Consider the following 21222-nt stretch of genomic DNA (forward strand, 5'->3'; position numbering starts at 1 on the left):
ATACAATCTGAATCAATATAAACACTGAAGACACTTCTCCTAGATGACTGAACTTACTGGCCAGTGAATCTTTTTAATAAAATCAGTATGCCAGGCATACTTACTGGAAACCTTGGCTAAAAGATGTTACTACCCTTCTAGCCAACGAATAGACAGTCTTAGATTCTGATATTTGCTAGGCCAGGGCCTGACCCTCTCCCATCTGATTGAAAAGCATATTTATGCTTCTAAGATCCCTTTATCCACTTTGCCTGTAGACCCAAAGCAAATGAGCGATTCTGTTTTCATGGAAACCTCTTAATAGTACTGGCTCTATATGGCACTCCTCCTAGGCCACATTGAGTGATAGGACCATTCCCCATCAATGCAAAGATCGGTCTTCCCTTTTCCCCAGGTTTAAATAACTATTATAGCCAAAATAGTTCTATCTTTTTACTTCTGACAATAAAATCGGAAATAAATGCCATGGATGTCCAAAAGATAATTTGGAGTCCCACATATACTTGATGGAGTCTACGCAACCCAGGCCTAAAGAAAATTAAATTCCAAAGTATTGGATAAAGCACCAGAGAATCCTAAAATCCTAGCCAAAATCTGAGGATGCTTCAGAAGAGCATACATCAGATGTTTTTAGATTTTAGATAACTCAACTTTTAGATAACTCAAGTCTTGGCTGCATAATGTCTTAGTGGTTTCTTTTAAATGCTGATTGCTGACTTAAGAGTTTTCCATCTCATGATCTGCTTCTGCAGCCCCCTTTCCTACCCCTCCTATGACATGGAGGCTTCACAAATGATCTTTCCTTGCTTCTCTCGCTCCTATGCCTTTTATAGATCCACTTCTCTGTTCATAGGGACCTTGTGCATGGGATCAAAATCCTGCCAAATCCTTCTGCAATCTGTCCTTACTAGCTAGTAAAACCAAGATTTTAAAGGACAAGTGGATAATGTATGTGACAATGCTAGGAAGGAATAATACAGCTATAATCAGCAGCAGCAGTTCCTCCCCACCAATCTTCGTCTTTGTCTTAGTCTACCATTAATACTGAGTTCAAAAGACAAAGCCATATTTTAAAGCAATCAGAATGCAAGTATAGCAATAAAAATGCAGCTTGCTATATGCTGAAGGCTTATTTTACCACCAATGCTAAAAGTTGTACAATAGTCTAAAGAAAGACTTATCATCCTGGGAGCAAAAATGGGTTGCAAGTGCAGGGTGGCGGGGGCTTCAAGGGAGAAAGAAAGAAAGAAATCCTCACTGTGTGGGGATCCCAAAGTGCATGGAGCAGAGGTCTTCAAACTTGGCAATTTTAAGACTTGTGGACTTCAACTCCCAGAATTAAGCTCTGCTGGCTGGAGAATTCTGGGAGTTGAAGTCCACAAGTTTTAAAGTTCTGGAAACTCGGCTGCCGAGTCTTCCAGCAGTGGCCGCTCTAGGAGTGCGCTCTATGGTTGTGGGCTGCAGCAGCTGTAGCAGCGGCGGTAAAGCACACCCTGCCTTCGGGGGCTCGTTCTCCCAGCCAAATCAACTGCAATGGGGATTTCTGTGCGGACGCACACGGCGGCAGTGTGCTCAGTGTCAGTGTCAGGGGTAAATCGAGCCCTGGAATTAGCGAGGTATGAAATCTTGGCATTTCCTTGAAGCATACTTTTTAAAATAAGCAAAATAAACCCGAGGTATTCTCTAAGAAAAACATTTTATTGTAAAGAAAAATAAAATAAAACTTACTGAGCTAATGATTATCTTTTTTTAGAGTTTCTGTCTGCCTTGGCAGACGTACAAAGAAAAGAAGTAAAGAAAGAATGTGAGAAGGAATGTGTGACATGCGCAGTGAAGCTTAGATAAGAAGTCAGTCCATTCTACCGTATAACTCAAAATGTAAGCACAGCTGGCAAACCAAATAAACACAGTGACAAGCAGAAAGACCGGAGCCCGTTCCTTCAAATGGTGGTCCCTTCAAGTGGGGCTCAAACTGGCCACGGGGCAGGCAGGAAGCCCTCTGATGACCTCCCACCCCAGCAGCTGCCATGTCACATTGCAGGCTCCCAGAGCGGCCTCGACCCCTGCCTTCCTGCCACCTCCAGCGCTCCTTCACATCCCGTTGCCAACTCCAGTTGGCATTCTCCTAGCAATCCTTCCTGGCTGCACTCCCAGAGCGGTCACATGGTGGCACCGTGTTGGCTGCTGACCGACCCAGGGCCCACCCGGATGCCCGGAGAGGAAGGATCGGCAGGAGAAAGCCAACTGCTGTTTGCAACAGGGCACAAAGGAGCACCCGCCCAGCAGCTGCAGCATCCCATTGTAGGAGCCTAGGTTGGCCTTGATGTCCTGCCTCCCTGCCGCCTCCAGCCCTGTGCAGCATCCCTGCGGTGTGACCTTGGGACACCCCTGGCTTTGCAGGGTTGACGCTCCTTTGCATCCCATTGCTGCTTCCCATCCCATGACAGTTGGCTTTCTCATGGAGATCCTTCCTGGCTGGGAGTGACCTTCTGCCTCAGAGAGGAAGGATCGCCAGAAGAAAGCCAACTGCAATGGGACGCAAAGATGTGGCCACCCAGCAGCTGCAATGTCCTGTTGCCGGCTCCCAGGGCAGCCTTGGCACCTGCCTCCCTGCCGCCTCCAGCCCCGTGGAACCTCCCCACCAAACCACTTACCTCGGAACACTTTGCTGGATGGCCTCTCCTTCGCATCCTGTTGCTGGCTTCAGCCACATCCAGGCAGGTGCTGCGCCTCCAGAGCAGTCACATGGCAGTGGCGTGTGGGCTGCTGACTATCCCAGGGCCCGCCCGGTTGCTTCCTCTAGGGGGCAGACAGATGGGCAACATTCCCCCACCATCTCCCCGGCCTCCTGCAGCCTCGGAGCCTCGGAGCCTCGGCTGGGCGGGCAAAGGAAGTGGGTTGTTAGGGCAAGCATGGTGTGGATGGGCGGGGGGAGCGAGTGAGTGGAGGGCAGGCAGATGGGGGGAGTGAGCAGTGGGGAGCAGGCCAGGGTGGAACCGGTCTGGTACAGGGCCACTAGAAGCCCCGATACGGGAAGGCACGCTATATTCTACGACCAGGTAAGCGCGTACTGGCTGAAAACCACCCCTGATGGAGAACAAACAAAATTGCCTCAGGAAAGAAAGGTGGAAATTTAGAGGGGAAAAAAAACCCTCCACATATCTGGAAATGATGTTTAATTGTATGTGTATGAGTGTTTGTGCGAGTCATTTCTAAGACTGGTGGGGGGGAGGGCTAGTTAGCCTTTTCTTAGTAATTAGAAGGACAATGGAATGCACTAAACAGAATGGAGATGATCCCATAGGATGGAACTCCGGCAGCCATTTCAGCGCGGCAAATTCAAATCGCAGGACAAGATGGCTATGCACGCTCCACCAACCCCGTACGACCCAGTGGCCGAACATTGGGAATCGTATATGCTGAGATTCGAATGCTTCCTCGAGGCAAACGATCTCATGGGAGTACCGGACTCCCAGAAAAGAACATGTTCCTGGGTTACTGCGGTCGAGAGGTTTTCGAGACGGCCAGAGATCTATCGGAACCAACCCCCATCCAGGCAGTAACATGGATGGCTTTACAGCAGACACTGCAGACACACTACACACCCAAGCCTTCCCGCCACGTTCGCCACCACGAATTCTACATGAGGAATCAGAAGGCAGATGAAACCATCAACCAATATGTCGCAGCACTTCGGAAGGCAGCAACGTATTGCGAATTCAGAAAGCTGGATGAGCACATCCTGGATCGCCTCATATGCGGAGTGCGGGACATTCCCCTGCAGAAACGTTTGTTGGCAAGATCCAACTCAACGTTGCAGATCGCACTTGATGAGGCAAGAGCATCGGAATCGGCAGACAGATCAACGGAAATGTTACAACGCCAGCACAACGCACCCCAATCCGGGACTAGACAGACCCGTGTGCATCACAAGGCCACCGACCAAGAGACCGAGGACAGCGAGAGTGAAGAAAGCCACCGCATGCGCAGCAGCCGCACAAAACCGGCACAGAAATTCGAATCCCGTTTGCCGCCCTGCACAAGTTGCGGAGGAAAACATCCCCAGTCTACCTGTAGATTCTGGGACGCTGTTTGCCAGCATTGTGACAAAATGGGGCACATTGCTAAGGTGTGCCGGAGCGAAGTCCCTGCCACAACATGGCAACCGCCATCTTACCGCCAACAGAAGCCCACCCCAGGGGCTTGGCGAAAAAACAAAGGGCGCCCAGAAAGAGAACCAAGGGAGTCAGCCGAGAGAGAGTATTCCCAGAGAGAACCACTGAGAACCTATCTCACAACGATAGGGCAGGTCCGCACCAACCGCCCCAAAAAGCTGAAACTCACTGTCCTCCTTGAGGATGCTCCATGCAAGTTAGAAGTCGACACGGGTTCATCGCTGACAATCATCTCGTGGTCGACCATGAAGAAGGCGATCCCCAGTCTTAAGAAGCGCCAGCTGCATAAGCCAGACATCTTACTACGCGACTACCAGGGGACTACCCCATTGTGGGTCAAGGCACATTCCGGGTCCAGTTCAAGAACATCACAGCCCAGCTGCCCATAACCGTGGCCAGCGCACCATTGCAAAGCCTCCTGGGACTGGACTGGTTCGAAGCCCTGGGTCTGGAAGTCACGGGCATCAATGCCGTTGAAAACAGCAGCGCCGAGGAGATCTTTAAGGAGTTCAAGGACGTGTTCAGCCCCGGCCTTGGTAAGTACGTGGGGACGCCTATCTCTTTTAATTTGGACCCAAACGTGGCGCCTATCAGACTGAAACCCAGGAGAGTGCCTTTTGCCCTCCAGCCAAAAATTGATAAGGAAATCGACAAGCTGGTCGACCAAGGAATCCTAGAACCAGTCGACCATGCTCGTTGGGAAACCCCAATAGTGACCCCAGTAAAGCCAGATGGGTCAGTCTGCATCTGCGCAGACTATAAATGTACAATTAATGTCGCTCTACAGCAGAGTGCATACCCTGTGCCCGTAGTACATCTATTACACTCATTGGGGCCAGGAAAATTTTTTGCAAAGTTGGACATGGCACAGGCTTACCAGCAGTTGCCTGTAGATAGCGCCACGGCGGAGGCCCAGACTATAGTGACGCATAGGGGTGCATTCAAATGCAACCGCCTACAATTTGGTTTGAGTATTGCCCCTGGGCTGTTCCAGAGCGTCATGGAACGGCTTTTGCAGGGAATACCAGGAGTCGTTCCCTATTTCGACGACATCTTAGTATCTGCTGCAAATGAGGCGCAACTTTTAAAACGTGTTAGGACTGTTTTGGCCAGAATTCGGGAAAAGGGTCTCCGTCTAAAAAAGGAGAAATGCCAAATTAATGTGCCCAGCGTAGAATTCCTGGGCTACATGATCGATGGCTTGGGAATCCACCCGACATCCAAAAAATTAAAGCTATTCAGGACGCCCCCACACCTCAGAATCAGACCGAGTTGCAGGCCTTCCTCGGACTTCTTAACTTCTACAGCGTCTTTCTCAGACAGAAAGCTACCGTTGCTGAACCCTTGCACCAACTTCTAGTGAAGAACGCCAAATGGACCTGGGGACGACCCGAGGCGGCCGCTTTCACCGCAGTCAAGCGCCTGCTCATGACCGATTCTCTGCTGGTCCAGTACAGTCAAACCCTACCTCTGGTATTAACTTGCGACGCTTCACCTTTCGGCGTCGGCGCAGTACTCAGCCACAGAATGCCAAATGAAAACGAAGCTCCCATCACATTCTACTCATGAACCTTGTCTTCTGCGGAACGGAATTATAGCCAATTGGACAGGGAGGCATTGGCTGCTGTAGCGGGAGTCAAGCGTTTTCATGAGTACCTCTACGGCTGCGATTTCGAACTCGTTGCAGACCACAAGCCGTTGCTGGGTCTGCTGGCGGGACACCGACCCACACCAGTATCTCTCTCCCCGCGAATGACCAGGTGGACTGTTTTCCTCGCTGCATACTCCTACAAACTGGTACACCGATGGGGTTCCACGTTGGGGCACGCAGATGCATTAAGCCGTTGCCCATTGCCGAATCTGTTGGCCGACCCCACTCCGGAGACACTGGTCCTTTTGATTGACTGTTTGGACACAGGACCGGTCTCCTCTGCCGATGTTGCCCGTTTTTCAGCTAAGGACAAATTAATCAAACAAGTGCTAGCATGGGTATGGAGGGGGTGGCCCAAAGGACTTGTGGGGCCCGAGTTTAAACAGTTTTGGTCTAAGCGCGATGAACTGTCGGTATTGAAAGGTTGTCAATTGTGGGGGGATCGAGTGGTTGTACCGAACAAACTACGAAAAATGTATTAGATGCTTTACATGTGGGGCATCCGGTATCGTAAGGATGAAAGCATTGGCGAGGAGCTACGTCTGGTGGCCTAACATGGACAGGGAAATAGAGGAATGGGTGGCCACGTGCAATCCTTGTCAGGGATCCAGACCAGCTCCCCCAGAGGCGGCCGCTAAGGAGTGGGAGCGACCGCAGGCACCCTGGTCAAGGGTACACATAGATTTCGCAGGACCAGTTCAAGGCCAAACATTCTTAATAGTTGTGGACGCATATTTGAAATGGCTAGAGCTAGTCCTGATGACCTCTACCACAGCAGAGGCAGTCATCAAGGTACTACGGAGACTTTTCTCCACTCACGGCCTGCCCGATGTTCTGGTCTCCGACAATGGGCCCCAATTCAGGGCCATGCAGTTCGTGACCTACTTAACCAGCCAGGGAATTCGGCATGCCCTGGTCGCGCCATTCCATCCGGCATCCAATGGCCAGGCAGAAAGAATGGTGCGATCCGCAAAAGAGGCCCTCGCTAGGATGGGCCCGGGTGATTGGCAAACACGGGTTGATCACTACCTTTTAATCCAACACATTACGCCTAGCGCCACCACGGGGAGGAGCCCCGCCGAGCTTCTCATGGGTCGCCAGTTGAGGTCCCACCTAGACTGGCTATACCCAAACTACTCTGCCACGTCGCCCCCAGACTCCACAAGCAAGATTCAGAATTTTAGCATAGGGGATTCAGTATACGCCCACAACTATCCAGGGGGAACTCTATGAATTCCTGCCAATGTAATAGGCATCACGGGACCTCGCTCTTATCTGTTAGAGTTGGAGGACGGTAGGAATTGGAGGAGACACATTGACCAACTCCGGGGTCGCCTAACCCATTCCAATCTTAGGTCACCAAACAAAGAGCTAACACCTAGAGATGGATTGCCGGCACAGAAGGAGCAGACCTCCACACCCCTTGCAGACGACTCCAGTTCATCAGAGCCGACAGATGGACCCGAGGTCAATGTAAGAACGGAGCGCGCCCCGAACGAACGGGCTCAACAGACTCCAACCAGAGCGGTGGAACAAAAAAGGTCCCTCCGACCAAGTACAGGAACAGACTCAGCCCGAATTACGCAGGTCTACCAGAATGAAGCAAAAACCCGCATACTTACAGGATTACGTAACGAACTGGAACGCTCCTACTAAGAGGGGAGGGGTGTTAGATATTTGCATAAACTGCTGTAGTCTTCACTCAGGTCCGCCATTTAGGCGGGAACAAAGGGTTACTCTGATTGGTCGGGAGGTCTGCCAGCTCCCCATAAAAGGGGAACTGCACAACCCCGTATTCAGCTGGATCGGATCTACTTGACTAAATAAAGAGCTGTTGTCACGTTCGTCTGGAGTCTGTCCTCTCCTTGCCCGAATCTAACAATCCCCATCTTAAATCAAACTATTTTTAAACCAGGATTCAAGAGACTCCTAAACTCATGTTTTAAAGCAATCAGAATGCAGTTCTGAGCCCCACCCCATCTATTCTCTGCCTCCCCGGTCCCAGCTGATTGGCTGGGTCTTCTTTTGTTGCCGGAGCTGAAAAGCAGGTTAGTGGGGTGGGGAAGGAATGGAGATTTTACAGTATCCTTCCCCTGCCACACCCACCAAGCCACGCCCACAGAACTGATACTAAAAAATGTTGTATCCCACCACTGTTTCACTGCCAATGCTAAAAAGTTTTATAATAGCTTAAACAAAGTAATTAGATTTCATGACTACAAGCTCAGTGCTATCCAATGTTCCAAATGGAAGATGTTAACGAGAGATTGACTCACCAGGCATTCATCCCATTGGGTTCACCCACAATTCGCTTAGCACAAGCAATATCATATGTGAGGTCATCATTTCCGAAAACTGCCAAAAGAGGCAAATTAGAATGTGTCCAACTCCAGAGGTTTCAAAGGTATTTCCAAATATGTGCTTAAACTTATTATTTAATGCAGATTCTTACATAAATGTCCTTTAGGACATCATTAATTATATATCGTGTGCAATACATTCATATCATTATCAGTATCAGCTACTATTTACCCAGCTGGTGTAGACCATGAAATATTATTATTATTATTATTATTATTATTATTATTATTATTATTATTATTATTATTATTATTATTATTATTATTATTATTATTATTATTATTATTATTTATTTCTTTAGATTTCTAAACCGCCCCCTCTCCCAAAAAGGGACTCGGGGCGGTGTACAGTCAGATAAAATGCAGATAAAATACATGAATAACAATATAAATAATATAAAACAATTGAATACTAAACATTTAGGTGGAGGAGATGAGACTGTACAAGAAATAAATATGCTATGGAAACCCTAAAAAACATCCCCAATTAAAATACCCAAACCCAGTTAAAATATATCCCCGGGAGGCAAAACTAAGAGAGTGCCAGGCCAGCTAATTGAAACAGGTGAGTCTTTAATTTTTGACGGAAGGAGCGGAGGTCGGTGGTGGTTCTGATGTCGGGGGGGGAGGTCATTCCAGAGGGTTGGGCCCATCACAGAGAAGGACCTACTCCTAGGTGTCGCCCGCTGGCATTGCCTAGTGGACGGCACCAGGAGGAGTCCCTCCCTGTGTGAGCGGATTGGTCGTAGGGACGTGTGTGGTAGGATGCAATCCTGCAGATAACTAGGTCCTATGCCATGGAGCGCTTTAAAGATGGTAATCAATACCTTGAAACGCACCCGAAAGGCCACAGGTAGCCAGTGCAGCTCGCGCAGGAGGGGTGTTACGTGGGAGTATCGTGTACTCCCCATGATGACCCGCGCGGCTGCGTTCTGGACTAGCTGCAGTCTCCGGATGCGTCCCAAGGGAAGCCCCATGTAGAGGGCATTGCAGTAGTCCAGGCGAGACGTCACCAGCGCATGAGTGACCGTGCGCAGGGCACTCCGGTCCAGTAGGGGGCGCAATTGGTGCACCAGGCGGACCTGGTGGAACGCCCCCCTTGCCACGGCTGCCACATGGTCCTCCATTGACAGCCGGGCATCAAGGAGGACGCCCAAATTGCGCGCCCGTTCCACAGGGGACAGTTGTTCGCCCCCTATGGCCAGCGATGGTGTCAGCTGGCTGAACCGAGGTGCTGGTAGCCACAGCCACTCGGTCTTGGAGGGGTTGAGTTTGAGTCTGTTGTCCCCCATCCAGACCCCGGCGGCTTCCAAACACCAGGACATCACTTCGACAGCCTCGTTGGGGTGGTTTGGGGTTGAAATGTACAGCTGAGTATCATCAGCGTACAGGTGGTACTCAACCCCAAAACCACGGATGATCTCACCTGCTCTGACCATGTAGAGTTACAAGTCTGAAAAGTATAGAGTACTGGCAGTTTGTTTCTGCTCTGGACTGAATATGCTGGATATGAAGGCATCCCAACAGCATATTCTTGGAAAGGATCCAGAGAGAAAATCTTTCACTTAAGTCCTAAGTTCTGACAAAGGGCAGAAAACTCACAAGGATTGAGGTCTTTAACTGGGTGGGTTTCTAGAGCTGAAATTGCTGTCCTTACCTGGCTCCTCTGGCAAGATATTGACTAATTACTGCGAAGATAGGATTGTGTGGCTCTCTCACCAAGCAACACTTTTCATTGCCCAATAGGGAGACCCGGTTCAGTCTAGTGGTTAAGGCCCCAGGCTACAAACCAGGAGACTGTGAGTTCTAGTCTCACCTTGGAAATGAAAGTTGGTTGGGTGACTTTGGGCCAGTTGAAGTGACTCTCAGCCCAATTCACTTCACAGAGTTAAGTTGATTTAAGGAAAATAGGAGGAAGAAGGAATATTAGGTATATGTGCAACCTTGAATTGTTTATAAAAATAATAAAAGTGAATCTTTAAAAAATCTTTAAAGAGCACTGAAGGGAGTGTGAGATAGTTAATGTGAGTGAGACAGGGGGATTTCATCAGAAATGAACCTTTGCTCTTTAGATAACTCTGTGGTGCTTGTTCTGGGGGCAGAAATTGAGATATATCATTCCCCCACCATCTCCCCGGCCTCCTGCAGCCTTGGAACCTCGGCTGGGCAGGCAAAGGAAGTCGGTTGTTGGGGCAAGCATGGTGTGGATGGGCGGGGGGAGCGAGTGAGTGGAGGGCGGGCAGACGGGGGTAGTGAGCAGGGGGGAGCAGGCCAGGGGGGAACCGGTCCAGTACAGGGCCACTAGAAGCCCCGGTACGGGAAGGCACACTAAATTCTACGACCAGGTAAGCGCGTACTGGCTGAAAACCACCCCTGATGGAGAACAAACAAAATTGCCTCAGGAAAGAAAGGTGGAAATTTAAAGGGGAAAAAAACCCTCCACATATCTGTAAATGATGTTTAATTGTACGTTTATGAGTGTTTGTGCGAGTCATTTCTAAGACCGGGGGGGGGGGGGCTAGTTAGCCTTTTCTTAGTAATTAGAAGGACAATGGAATATGTTAAACAGAATGGAGATGATCCCATAGGATGGAAAAGTTGTTGGTATGTGTAAGTGGAGAGAGAGGGGGGGAGGGAGAGGGAGAGAGGTGTTTTATGCCTGGCCAGGTTGAAAGGTGAAAACTTTGATTTTTTTATTTTGTGTGAAAAGACTCCCCTTCAGCCCTAGGAGGGAGGCATTGGGAAACCATGTCTGTATCTGTTGCCAAAGAACAACTGTTGGCCCCACCTAGGCAATTCTTTGCAACATGCTTTCCCTAGTATAGGTTACAACAGGAGAGATATCCCAAATTTTATTGTTCAGAAGAATGTTATTGCAATTTTCTGCCTGTTTTCTGCCTAGAACGCTGTTCTAGTCCTCTACAAGTTTTGTATGGGGAAGGGGGGGATTTTTTGCCTTCCTAGCTATCCTCTTGTTTTTTTTGCTATGCTACCCCCCAAAGGTGATTTGTATATCATCTGCCGGGGACAACAGGCATTCCAGACATGGCTCACTGCTGGTCAGTGAAGCCTGTGTGCTTTATTTCTTAAAATCCTAAAATGTGCCAAGTTTCTTGAGTTACATTTTCTCCTTCACATGGCATCTAATCAGGGTGAAAGGGGGGGTGGGGTGGAGGAAGTAAAACATTTACAATTGTTGATAGAACCTCCATGGACAAGTATAGTCTATCTAGGTCAGGATCAATGATCTTTTTTCTTTCTTACTTCAACCTTTAGCTGTGGAAGCAATCCAGAAAATTTTGTACTCATTTAGCTTTCCCACTTTGTAGGACCTTACTCTGGGTATTATCAAGAATATGGAGAGTATTGAATGTTTCTGCTGAATATTTAATGTTTTAAACATTAAGTAATGGTGGGTCCCAGTCTTGCCCTTGGCTATAGGTGGCTGCATATAGTCTTATCGCTGTTTGGAGCATGCTCTGTAGTTATGCTGATATGCTGATCTCCTCTGATTTATCTTTCTAAGGAAAGAGGAAAAATCTGCTTAGCAGCTTTCTTTTACATTGCATGATTATATACTTGTACCTATCACGATTCAAGAGCAGTGGTCGGTTGCAGGCACTACACCCCGGTACGAGCGTACCGGTGCTTGCTCGGAGCACTGGATACCGTTCCGGTATGGTGCTCCGGAGGGCCCACTCAGCTGCCCGAGCTCCTTACCTGTATTTGAGCTCTTCAATGCTTCCACGCACAGAGCGCACGGTGCCTGTGCAATGCTCCGCTAAGCAGCTGGAGCGTTGTGGAGGCTCTCAGAGGCATCGCAAGGACACATGCTGCACACGTTCATGTAGTGGAAAATGTAGTGGAAACGAGCGTACCGGTGCTTGCTCGGAGCACTGGATACCGTTCCGGTATGGTGCTCCGGAGGGCCCACTCAGCTGCCCGAGCTCCTTACCTGTATTTGAGCTCTTCAATGCTTCCACGCACAGAGCGCACGGTGCCTGTGCAATGCTCCGCTAAGCAGCTGGAGCGTTGTGGAGGCTCTCAGAGGCATCGCAAGGACACATGCTGCACACGTTCATGTAGTGGAAAATGGGCCCTATTGCAACCATACCAGTTGCAACAGGATCCAGAACTCACCACTGTTCAAGAGCCAACCATGGCTAGTTAAGTTCAACTAAGTTTGGATTCCCCCCCCCCCATCCTTAACATTGTGAATTAATCTGCTTGGACTTTGACATTGAACCATTTAAAGGTATTTTATCAAGAAGATTGTCGGAGTCTGTGGAATCATGGCAACATGAAGATGGACACTTCGGGTTCTGGTGAGCTGTGGCTTGCAGTCAGTGGGCCTTTGATTCCTCTGGCACCTGTGGCAAAAGGCTGATGTCCAGGTGTCTTATCAGATTCTGAGGTTGGAAATAGCCCAAGCCAGTTATGCCATTTATGACTTTTCATGAGTTTTTTTTTACAGCTGATTTGTCTCCTGTCTGACCATGGGTCATTCAAGCAAGGGAAGCTGCACGTCTCACCTAGTCTATACAAGTGAACCCTCAGTGGAGAAGGTTTTCATATCCCAAGTGTGGAAGGGAGAACCTGTTTTCCTGCTGGTGGACATAATTGAGAGCTATAGCAACAGAACAGTAAATCCTTGATAACATCAATAGGGAACCTGAGTGGAAATATTAATAGATGTGTGGTGAGTGCTAATAGTACCCTGGCTTCAGGGAACTAATGACTACTGGTTGTCTTTTAATTCAGTAGATTTTGATAAGAACCTTTGCAGAGAAACTACAGCCACTTTCGGAAGAGTTCTCCACACTACTGAAAACTGTACAACAACGAACTTGGTTACACCTTTCCTGCTCAACACTACAGATGTTGCACGAACTGATCACCATTTCACGTGCTGCACAACTGGCATTGCTGCATTGCCACGTGACTGATTGCCTTTGTCCTAGGACTGATGCTATATTAGCTTAACAGAACATTAGGATAGTGAACATCTGGGTATTCGTTTGCATGTATGTAATTATTTGCATGCTTTTATTATGTGTATTTCTTGTTCATGTTCCATGTATTTGAAATGTATTTATATGCTACCTACACCTTGGAGAAACCCATCTAGTGAACCTTCAGAGACTACTTGTGGAAGACTTATGGAACAGTTTGTGGGGATAATAACTCATGTGGATAACTGACCTTGTATTTACATTTTCTTTCCATGAAAGGATTTCTTGCTTGATAATGCAGAGACAGCATGCATGGACTATGCTAAACAAGTTGGCCAATATTACCAGTATGTCACCTATTGGCTTTGAAGGCTATTTTTTTCTTTCTCTTCAAATGTCCTCTACCTTGCTGTATGTTTAGAGCTAGCAGATTTCTGGGTATGTACCAACTATGGAGGGCATTCCTTTTTATTGGGAGTTCTTTAACTCTTCTTTTTTTTTCTTGATGCATCTTATTTCTTAGTCTCTAGGATGATACAGGATGATCTATACTTCCTGCATATTTGCACCTCCCTCCACACGAGGGTCATTTTCGTTGGGAATATGACATACTGAATTTGGACTTTTAATGTCTCCGCTGGATTGCAACACCACAATACCTCCAAAGGATGGTTATTTTTGGATGTTTGAGCCTGCTGTTTATACTGTGTTATCTTATACATTGTATTTGCCTGGTTTAAGGCTCTTCAATTGGCATTGCCCTCTTCCTTATTTCTGCATTGCTTGCACTCTATGCCTGTATTAGTGACATTGCCATGTTGGAAGAAATGTCCTTCTGGGTTCAGCTCCAAGTGGGGAAAAAGACACTGGAGACATGGAAGCTGCTTGGAAAGATGGTTTAATGATGGACAGGACCACATGGCTTGAGCCCCTGAACAGAAAAGGTGAACACATGCTTTAATGTTGGGTGAAGAGGAGAGGAGAGGAGAGAGCCCAGAGGAAGGGGTTTACTGGGCTTTTTATAATCTGTTCAGCCCCACCTCTCTGTTTCCTGTTTCTGTGTAAGAAATGTATTTTAATTTGTTGTCAGACTCCCATGGGGCCACGCAGGGATAACTATCTAGGCTGTATTTTGAATCCCAAGCTTGATTGCGTTTCCAGATGCCACGTGATGAGTTTCTGTGAAAGGCTGATATAATCTTTATTATGTAGATAACCTCAGGCTTTAATAGCCCATTGACAAAGGGGGATGGGCAGGAAGCTTCAGGGAGCTACTTTGTCTTTAAAACATGTTTCTCTCTTCACATCCAGGGAAATATAATATTCTGCCTTTTCAATGTTTCCTAGGATATTTCATTTTTCTAGGAGAGGGCTGGGTGATAACTTCCTACAGCCATTAAGATTATACCTACTGGAGTCTTCCCTGTGTTTCTAATGGCTCTTTGGCCTCACAGCCATAGCTTTTTATCAGCACACATACCAGGTATATGTGCATTCATTACTGATTGTTATGCCCATTGTTATTCATAGGGTTACTTTTTTAAAAAATGTATTTCATTTAGCCTATGTTTTTCTATTGCAGTATGTGTGGATACCATTTTTTTCTACATTTTTAGATACATTTACTCCTTCCTGGCTATCTGTCTTGACCGAATTGGCACCATTTTTGTATGTGTTTGTTATTGTGATTGATATTAGGGATTTTGTTTTCTTTCTTTTTCCTCAGGGTGCCTGCCCAGTACATTGTGATTTTTGTGCACTGGTTTCTACCAGGCTTCTATTCCCCCCCCCCCAAATTGGACTCTTCTGCGCATTTGATCCCTGATCCTGTTGGTCAAAACTTTCTTCTTTTTAGTGATGCTGAAAAGGCATCTTTTATTTCCCCTTTAGCATCAAGGGTGGGTGGGTTATGAGGGGCAAATATGGGTTTTGTTATTTGTTAACTAACATAGTTAGTTTGTATTTTAATCTGATTTGTATTCTTTCTTTTAAAGTGATGTTCAAGATTTATTAGCTTTTAACATTCCTAAACTGATAAACAAGCTGGAGACTAGCTCCAGATAAGAAAAGTTTGTTAGTACAAATTGGGGTCTGGCTTATCTCTTGTGAACCCTAAACAACCTTTCTCCTTACAATTTATTCTCCTTCAGACCTCATTTTAATAAACATGTATGCTATTATCCTGTCCAATCAACTTTCCTCTTTCAGGTTTCTTTGTTATGTTAACTATCAAAGGGGATGTAAGATAAAAACCAGGGTTCCCTCTTTGAATGAGAAATCCCTTTTGTCTGAAAATTCTGATAAATTGTAATAAAATGATCTTCCTGTCTCAGTTGGTCTCATTGGAAAATATGCACACCGAGGCACGAGCCTGAAAAAGCCATATTTGGCCATCACCTTGAATGCCAATTTAGAATTTCCATGTAACAATTTCAAGATAGTTTACTAATATTGTATGGATCTCTATTACGTGATGCCAAGTTTTGAACCAGAGATTTATTTGGTTACACAGTTCTTCCCTGCCACAGGAAAAATTAATAGCCAGTTTGTCAACCCTGAAGCTATTTTGGAGCATCTTCAGGTATGCCACAGCAAGGCTGGTTGGAGCTGTGGGAATGGAAGGGTGGAGTAGTGCTAGCTGGGGACTTGTAGCCAAAATAAAATTCGTTCTCCTGGGAACCAAGGACGTTCCCCCCCTCCCCCAGTGCTAAGGAGGCATGGACCTAAACCAATTAGAGTTGGGACTGGGACCTGGTTGGACCATGTGATGGAATGTGGACTGGGAGAAAGAACTTTTATTTTTAATTTGGGCGGGAAAAACCTTAGGACCTTCAGAGTTGGGTTTTCACCAGATGTGCCAAAATGTTATGCCTAATAAATTTGGACTTTGATGAGCATTTTGGCCTCTGAGGTTGCATTTGGTCTGTTACTTGGAACCCTGACAGAGTTCAGTTATGTGAGAATAATGAATGATGAAATGTAATAAATGAAAATGGCAAAATGCAGAATATTCATTTTATTGAACATTTTCAAGCAATATTCAAAGAGTTTAAAAGAGTTTTGAAATCATCATTTGTATGCAAAGAAGCTTGTTTTACCAACTAGTGTGGGGTACACGTATCGAATCAAATTGTGAAAGCTTGGTTATACGGTATAAGAAGTAGTATCATTTTCACCAGAGAAGGAGGAAGAGAAATGCGGAAGAGAAATGCAGGATCATCCATCTCAGAGCGGGCAGCCATGAGTCCATTCTGACAGATCTCTTCCTTTGCAGTGGTTCCTCCAGGCAACCCTAGGAGTAAGAATAAGAATATTGCATGTCTTTCCAGACCACAGGCAGAGTTGTTTGATTGCTTATGTAAATCTACTTCAATATATGGGAACAACAGAATTGGAAGGGACTTTGGAAGTCTTCTAATCCAACTCCCTGCTCAAGCAGGAGACAGGAATTTCCAGGCTAGCAGCAACTATATTTCATTCATCTTTCCTCTTTATTGATTGATAAAATTCCTTTGCTGGTTTGTCAATGAATTCCTTTCCACCAGGCTAAAATCCAGCACTTTTTTTTGTTTGAGCTAAAATAGTCCTAATGTTCTATTTGTCACAATAAAGCCTGAATGCCAGTAATGCCCAAGAGATTCTTTGGTTCCCACATATCCTAGGTAGGGTCTACACTACCTAGAGCTAAAGGGAGTTCAAGTCCAAAGTCTTTGGTGAACACCACAGGGCTCAACAAAATCCTCCCCCATATCATAGAATCCCTCAGGGGGGCACACAACAAATTAACTTTTAAAGAATTCTCATTTTTGACCACATAATACTATTGTTGTTTGGCTCTAGATGTGCAGTTTATCAGTTCTCCATCTAACCATTTGCTGCTGCAGCCCCTTTTCCTATTCAACCTATGATTGGAGGCTTGACAAATGATTTCTCCCTGTTTCTCTCGCTGCTTTATTTATCTACCAGTTCTCTGATCCTGTGGAGCTCCTCGACAGGACCAGAGTCCTGGTGTTTAAAAGGCCATCTGCCAAATTCTTCTGCTACCTGCCCCAACTCAGTACCAACCAAACCCCAATGCTGAACCTGTAATAAAAGATTTCAAAACAAGTGAGAAGCACAAAAGTGATAATGGATGGGAAATTACTGGGAAGATATTATCCAGATATAATAGGTCTCTAAACCTCTCTAATAACTTATAACCTGAGTTTAAAGGACAGTAAATCTCATAATTCTAATGCAACCAGAATGCAAATGTAGCAAGATTGCCATAATGTATTTTACTCTCAAGGCTAAAAGTTATATACTAATTTTAAAAAAGCTAATTAGCTTTCAAGACAGTTCATTTGCTACATTACAAGTGGAATAAGTTAATGAAAGATTGACTTACCAGGCATCCATTTTTTGGGGATCACGGACAATTCTCTTAGCACAAACAATATCATCTGTGATGTCATCATTTATGAAAGCTGCCAGGAAAGACAAATTGGAATATATTCCAATACAGATGTTTCAAACAAGATTTCCAAAGACTTGCATAACATTACTATTTAAAGCAGATTCTTATCCAGGTGGTATTTAAGTTGTGGGACCTCAATAGATATTATGTAACGCATCCACATTTTTACCAGTGTAACCAACTGTTTATACAGCTGATGTAGAGCATGAAATGCTATTTCTCATCCTCTAACTGTATAGAGTAACAAGTCTGAAAAGTGTAGAGCACTGGGAATCTGTTTTCCTCCTGGAGCTGAATATCCAAGGTCCCTTACAACTCTAATACTGTTATTCTGTTTTTCTGCACTCTTGGAAAGGAGTGAGAGAAAAATTGTCTCACCAGGTTCCAAGAACCAAATTTCTCTGACAAAGGGCAGAGAGCACCGAATCAGGTTCCTTGTTAATTGGAGTTCAAGTGCTGAAATTGCTGCTTTAACTTGTCCCTCTGGGCAAGACATTGACTAATGTTGTGGTGGGTGGTGTGGAGGCACAAAGTGAGATATGTCTGTGTGAAGGAAGTTAAAGGATTTGTGACAATTTGGGAAATGGAGTACAAAGTGGAGGAACAGATTGAGGAAGGATAAGAGGCCAACTGAAAATATGGTGGCTAGATCCTGTCACAGATAACCCAAGCAGAAACTTGAAACTACTTGGAGAGACAGGGGGATTTAACGCCAAACTTCACGAAGCACTGGACAAAACTGAGCAAGTACAAAGAGCAATAAAGGAGAGGAAGGGCTAAAACTCCTCTTCAAAGGTTCCACCTGACTTATTGAGGACTTTTTCTTTTCTTTTCCAATGTAATAGCCCTTGGTAGTAGGTCAGATCAGGAAAGAAACAGATTGCAGGAATACTACATCATAACAGCAACAGCAACAATAACAGAATTTTGAAAGCTTGTCAAAACTTCTTCCTCCAACCTCTTATACCAAACAGAATCCAGAGTCATTTTCACTTTTGGATGCTTCTTTCTTTCCAGGGACTGAGTTGTCATTCTTTTCTCATCCACTTTGTCTTAACTGTTCTCCTAACAACTCTTGTATTCCTTCATCAAGACAATTTCTTCTCTACACTGGGTGTCTTACCACTGCAAGGCTTATTACAGCCGTTAGCTGTAGGGCCCTCGTTATTGTTGCACCAATAGCGGCTGTTTATCTGGAAAATCCCATAGTCGCGACTGCCATCCGTGTTTGGTGGCCCTATAACTTGGCTGTCGAATCTGCTCTCATGAAAGGCCATACAGATCCCTGGAAGAAAGCAAATGGGGAAAGGAGTATAAAAGGCTTGTGTTGTAGATGAAAAGCTATCCTGGTTTCTTACACAGAATATTTAACTATCTTCAATCATTCTTCCCCCAACCAAGGAAGTACCAAGTACCAATCCCACTTGAAAACCTGGACCAGGCTAACACAGAGAGATAGAAAGAGTAAACTCACAGTTGCCCAAACTGTAGCCATGATATCCATCCATGCCATTTCTTTTCAGAACTGAAGCCAGTTCACATTTTTCAAATTTTTTGGCTTCATTGGCTGCAATGAGGAGGAAGAGGAGCGCTAGGGCCTTCATTGCTGCAGCTTCTCAGAGGAGGAGGTCTGACTTCTCCAGTGCAGCGCCTGGATTTTATAGTCATGGCTTGTGAAAGTGGAAACTCAGGAGAGATTGATAACAAAGTATGTAGCAATAGTAATTCCAAAACTTGAAGCAATAACGGATCAGAAGAGGGTGTGGAGGAGAAAGAGGAAGAAAAAACTATTTGTAACTGTCATTTTTAATTTCGTAAGAAGCCAAACCAATTTTAAAAAGATGAGTGAGAAAAGCATTTTTAGCTCCCCGAGAGATCCTGGGTCAAAGGGAATGAGGAGCCAAAAATGAACAAGTGATGGTTACAACTGCATGATTAAAGCCGTATCATTTTTTATGTGTTTTGCATGCAACGTATGTGAAAAAGGAAGAGGGATTTTATTCAGTGGTGGGATTCAAATAATTTAACAACCAGTTGTCTGCCCTAATGATTTCTTCCAAAAACCAGTTCACCAAACTGCTTAGAAAGTTAGCAACCAGTTCTCCCAAAGTGGTGAGAACTGGCTGAATCCCACCATTCCAAGAAAATTGAACAGAGCGTTTTATTCATTGGGTGGGCTGGATGAATTCTTTCTGGGAAGGAAGTTCCTCATTTCGCATCCATCTTGCAAACCTGGAGCTAGCGAAGGTGGAGAAAAAGATTGAGAAAACTCACAGTTGGCCAATCTGTAGCCATAATATCCATCAAGGCCACCTTGCTTCAGATGTAAAGCCAGTTCACATCTGGAATATCGATTGACTTCATTGGCCGCAATGAGGAGGAAGAGGAGGGGGAGGAGTATGTAGCGATAAGATTTCCTCAATCTGTGGTTATTATGGATTGACAAGCAGAGGCAGTTGAGGGCTAAAAAACTAATGAGGAAGAAAAATAAAGGACACGGATGTGATGGAGGATTGCGGAATCAGTGGGACACAAACCATGAAAAAGTTTTAACTGTCATTTTCAATTTCATAAAAAGCCAAACCTAACTAGCAATGGGTGAGAAGGGCATTTGTGGCACCCTGAGAGATCCTGGTCAAGGGAGTCTGCATGAGGCACTTGCCACAATAATGTAAGACAGTAAGCTCATCTCCTCTTCCCCCTTGATTTTTGGAAGCCATGATGGGTTGTATAGTCCAGGTGGTGGTTAGAGTGCAGTACTGCAGGCTACTTCAGCTCAAGGTTGACTCAGCCTTCCATCCTTCCGAGGTGGGTAAAAGGAGGAGCGAGGTTGTTGGGGGCAATATGCTGACTCTGTGAACCACTTAGAGCGGGTTGTACAAGCATGATGAAGCAGTATATAAGCCCAAGTGTTATTGCTATGGGTTGCAACTGTGTGATTGAAGCTCAAACATTTTATGGTCTTGCACTGAAAAGGAAGAGGATGGTCATTGTGTGGTGGCTTCTGAAATTGTTAATTTTGAGACCCCACCATAGATATTCTCTTTGCAACCCAAGTCTAAAGAAAATTATTGGATAAAGCACCAGAGAATCATAAAATCCTAGCCAAAATCTGAGAATGTTTCAGAAGAGCATACATCAGATGTTTTTAGATTTTAGATAACTCAACTTTTAGATAACTCAAGTGTTGGCTACATAATGTCTTAGTGGTTTCTTTTAAATGCTGATTGCTGACTTAAGAGTTTTCCATCTCATGATCTGCTTCTGCAGCCCCCTTTCCTACCCCTCCTATGACATGGAGGCTTCACAAATTATCTTTCCTTGCTTCTCTCACTCCTATGCTGTTTATAGATCTACTTCTCTGATCCTAGGGAGCTTGTGTATGGGATCAAAATCCTGGTGTTTAAAAGGCCATCTGCCAAATCCTTCTGCAATCTCTCCTTACTAGGTAGTAATACTGAGATTTTAAAGGACTTAAGTGGATAATGTATGTGAAAACGCTGGGAAGGAATAATACAGCTATAATCAGCAGCAGGAGTCCCTCCACACCAATCATAGTCTTGTGTCTTAGTCTACCATTAAACCTGGGTTCAAAAGACAAAGCAATATTTTAAAGCATTCAGAATGC

The 21222-nt window shown here is 45.5% G+C and overlaps 1 protein-coding gene across 2 annotated transcripts in view; it reads right to left on the reverse strand.

Moving 5' to 3' along the window:
* The window catches only part of LOC309385345 (lysozyme C, milk isozyme-like), an 83082-nt gene extending 63592 nt beyond the window's left edge, over positions 1-19490 (reverse strand). The window contains exons 1-4 of one of the 2 annotated variants that reach the window (XM_081939706.1): positions 19069-19244; positions 18718-18879; positions 17526-17604; positions 16140-16430 (exon numbers count right to left, since the gene is read on the reverse strand). In XM_081939706.1, coding sequence (XP_081795832.1) covers positions 16364-16430; positions 17526-17604; positions 18718-18879; positions 19069-19198 — 438 coding nt within the window. In that variant the 5' untranslated portion in view covers positions 19199-19244 and the 3' untranslated portion in view covers positions 16140-16363. Of the gene's footprint in view, positions 1-16139; positions 16431-17525; positions 17605-18717; positions 18880-19068 lie in introns of those variants that run through there. The other variant, XM_081939707.1, reaches the window with a different exon arrangement.
* Between the last annotated feature and the right edge of the window lie 1732 nt (positions 19491-21222).

This window comes from Natrix helvetica, assembly GCF_964273705.1.
Source record: "Natrix helvetica genome assembly, chromosome: 1".
NCBI lineage: Eukaryota > Metazoa > Chordata > Lepidosauria > Squamata > Natricidae > Natrix > Natrix helvetica.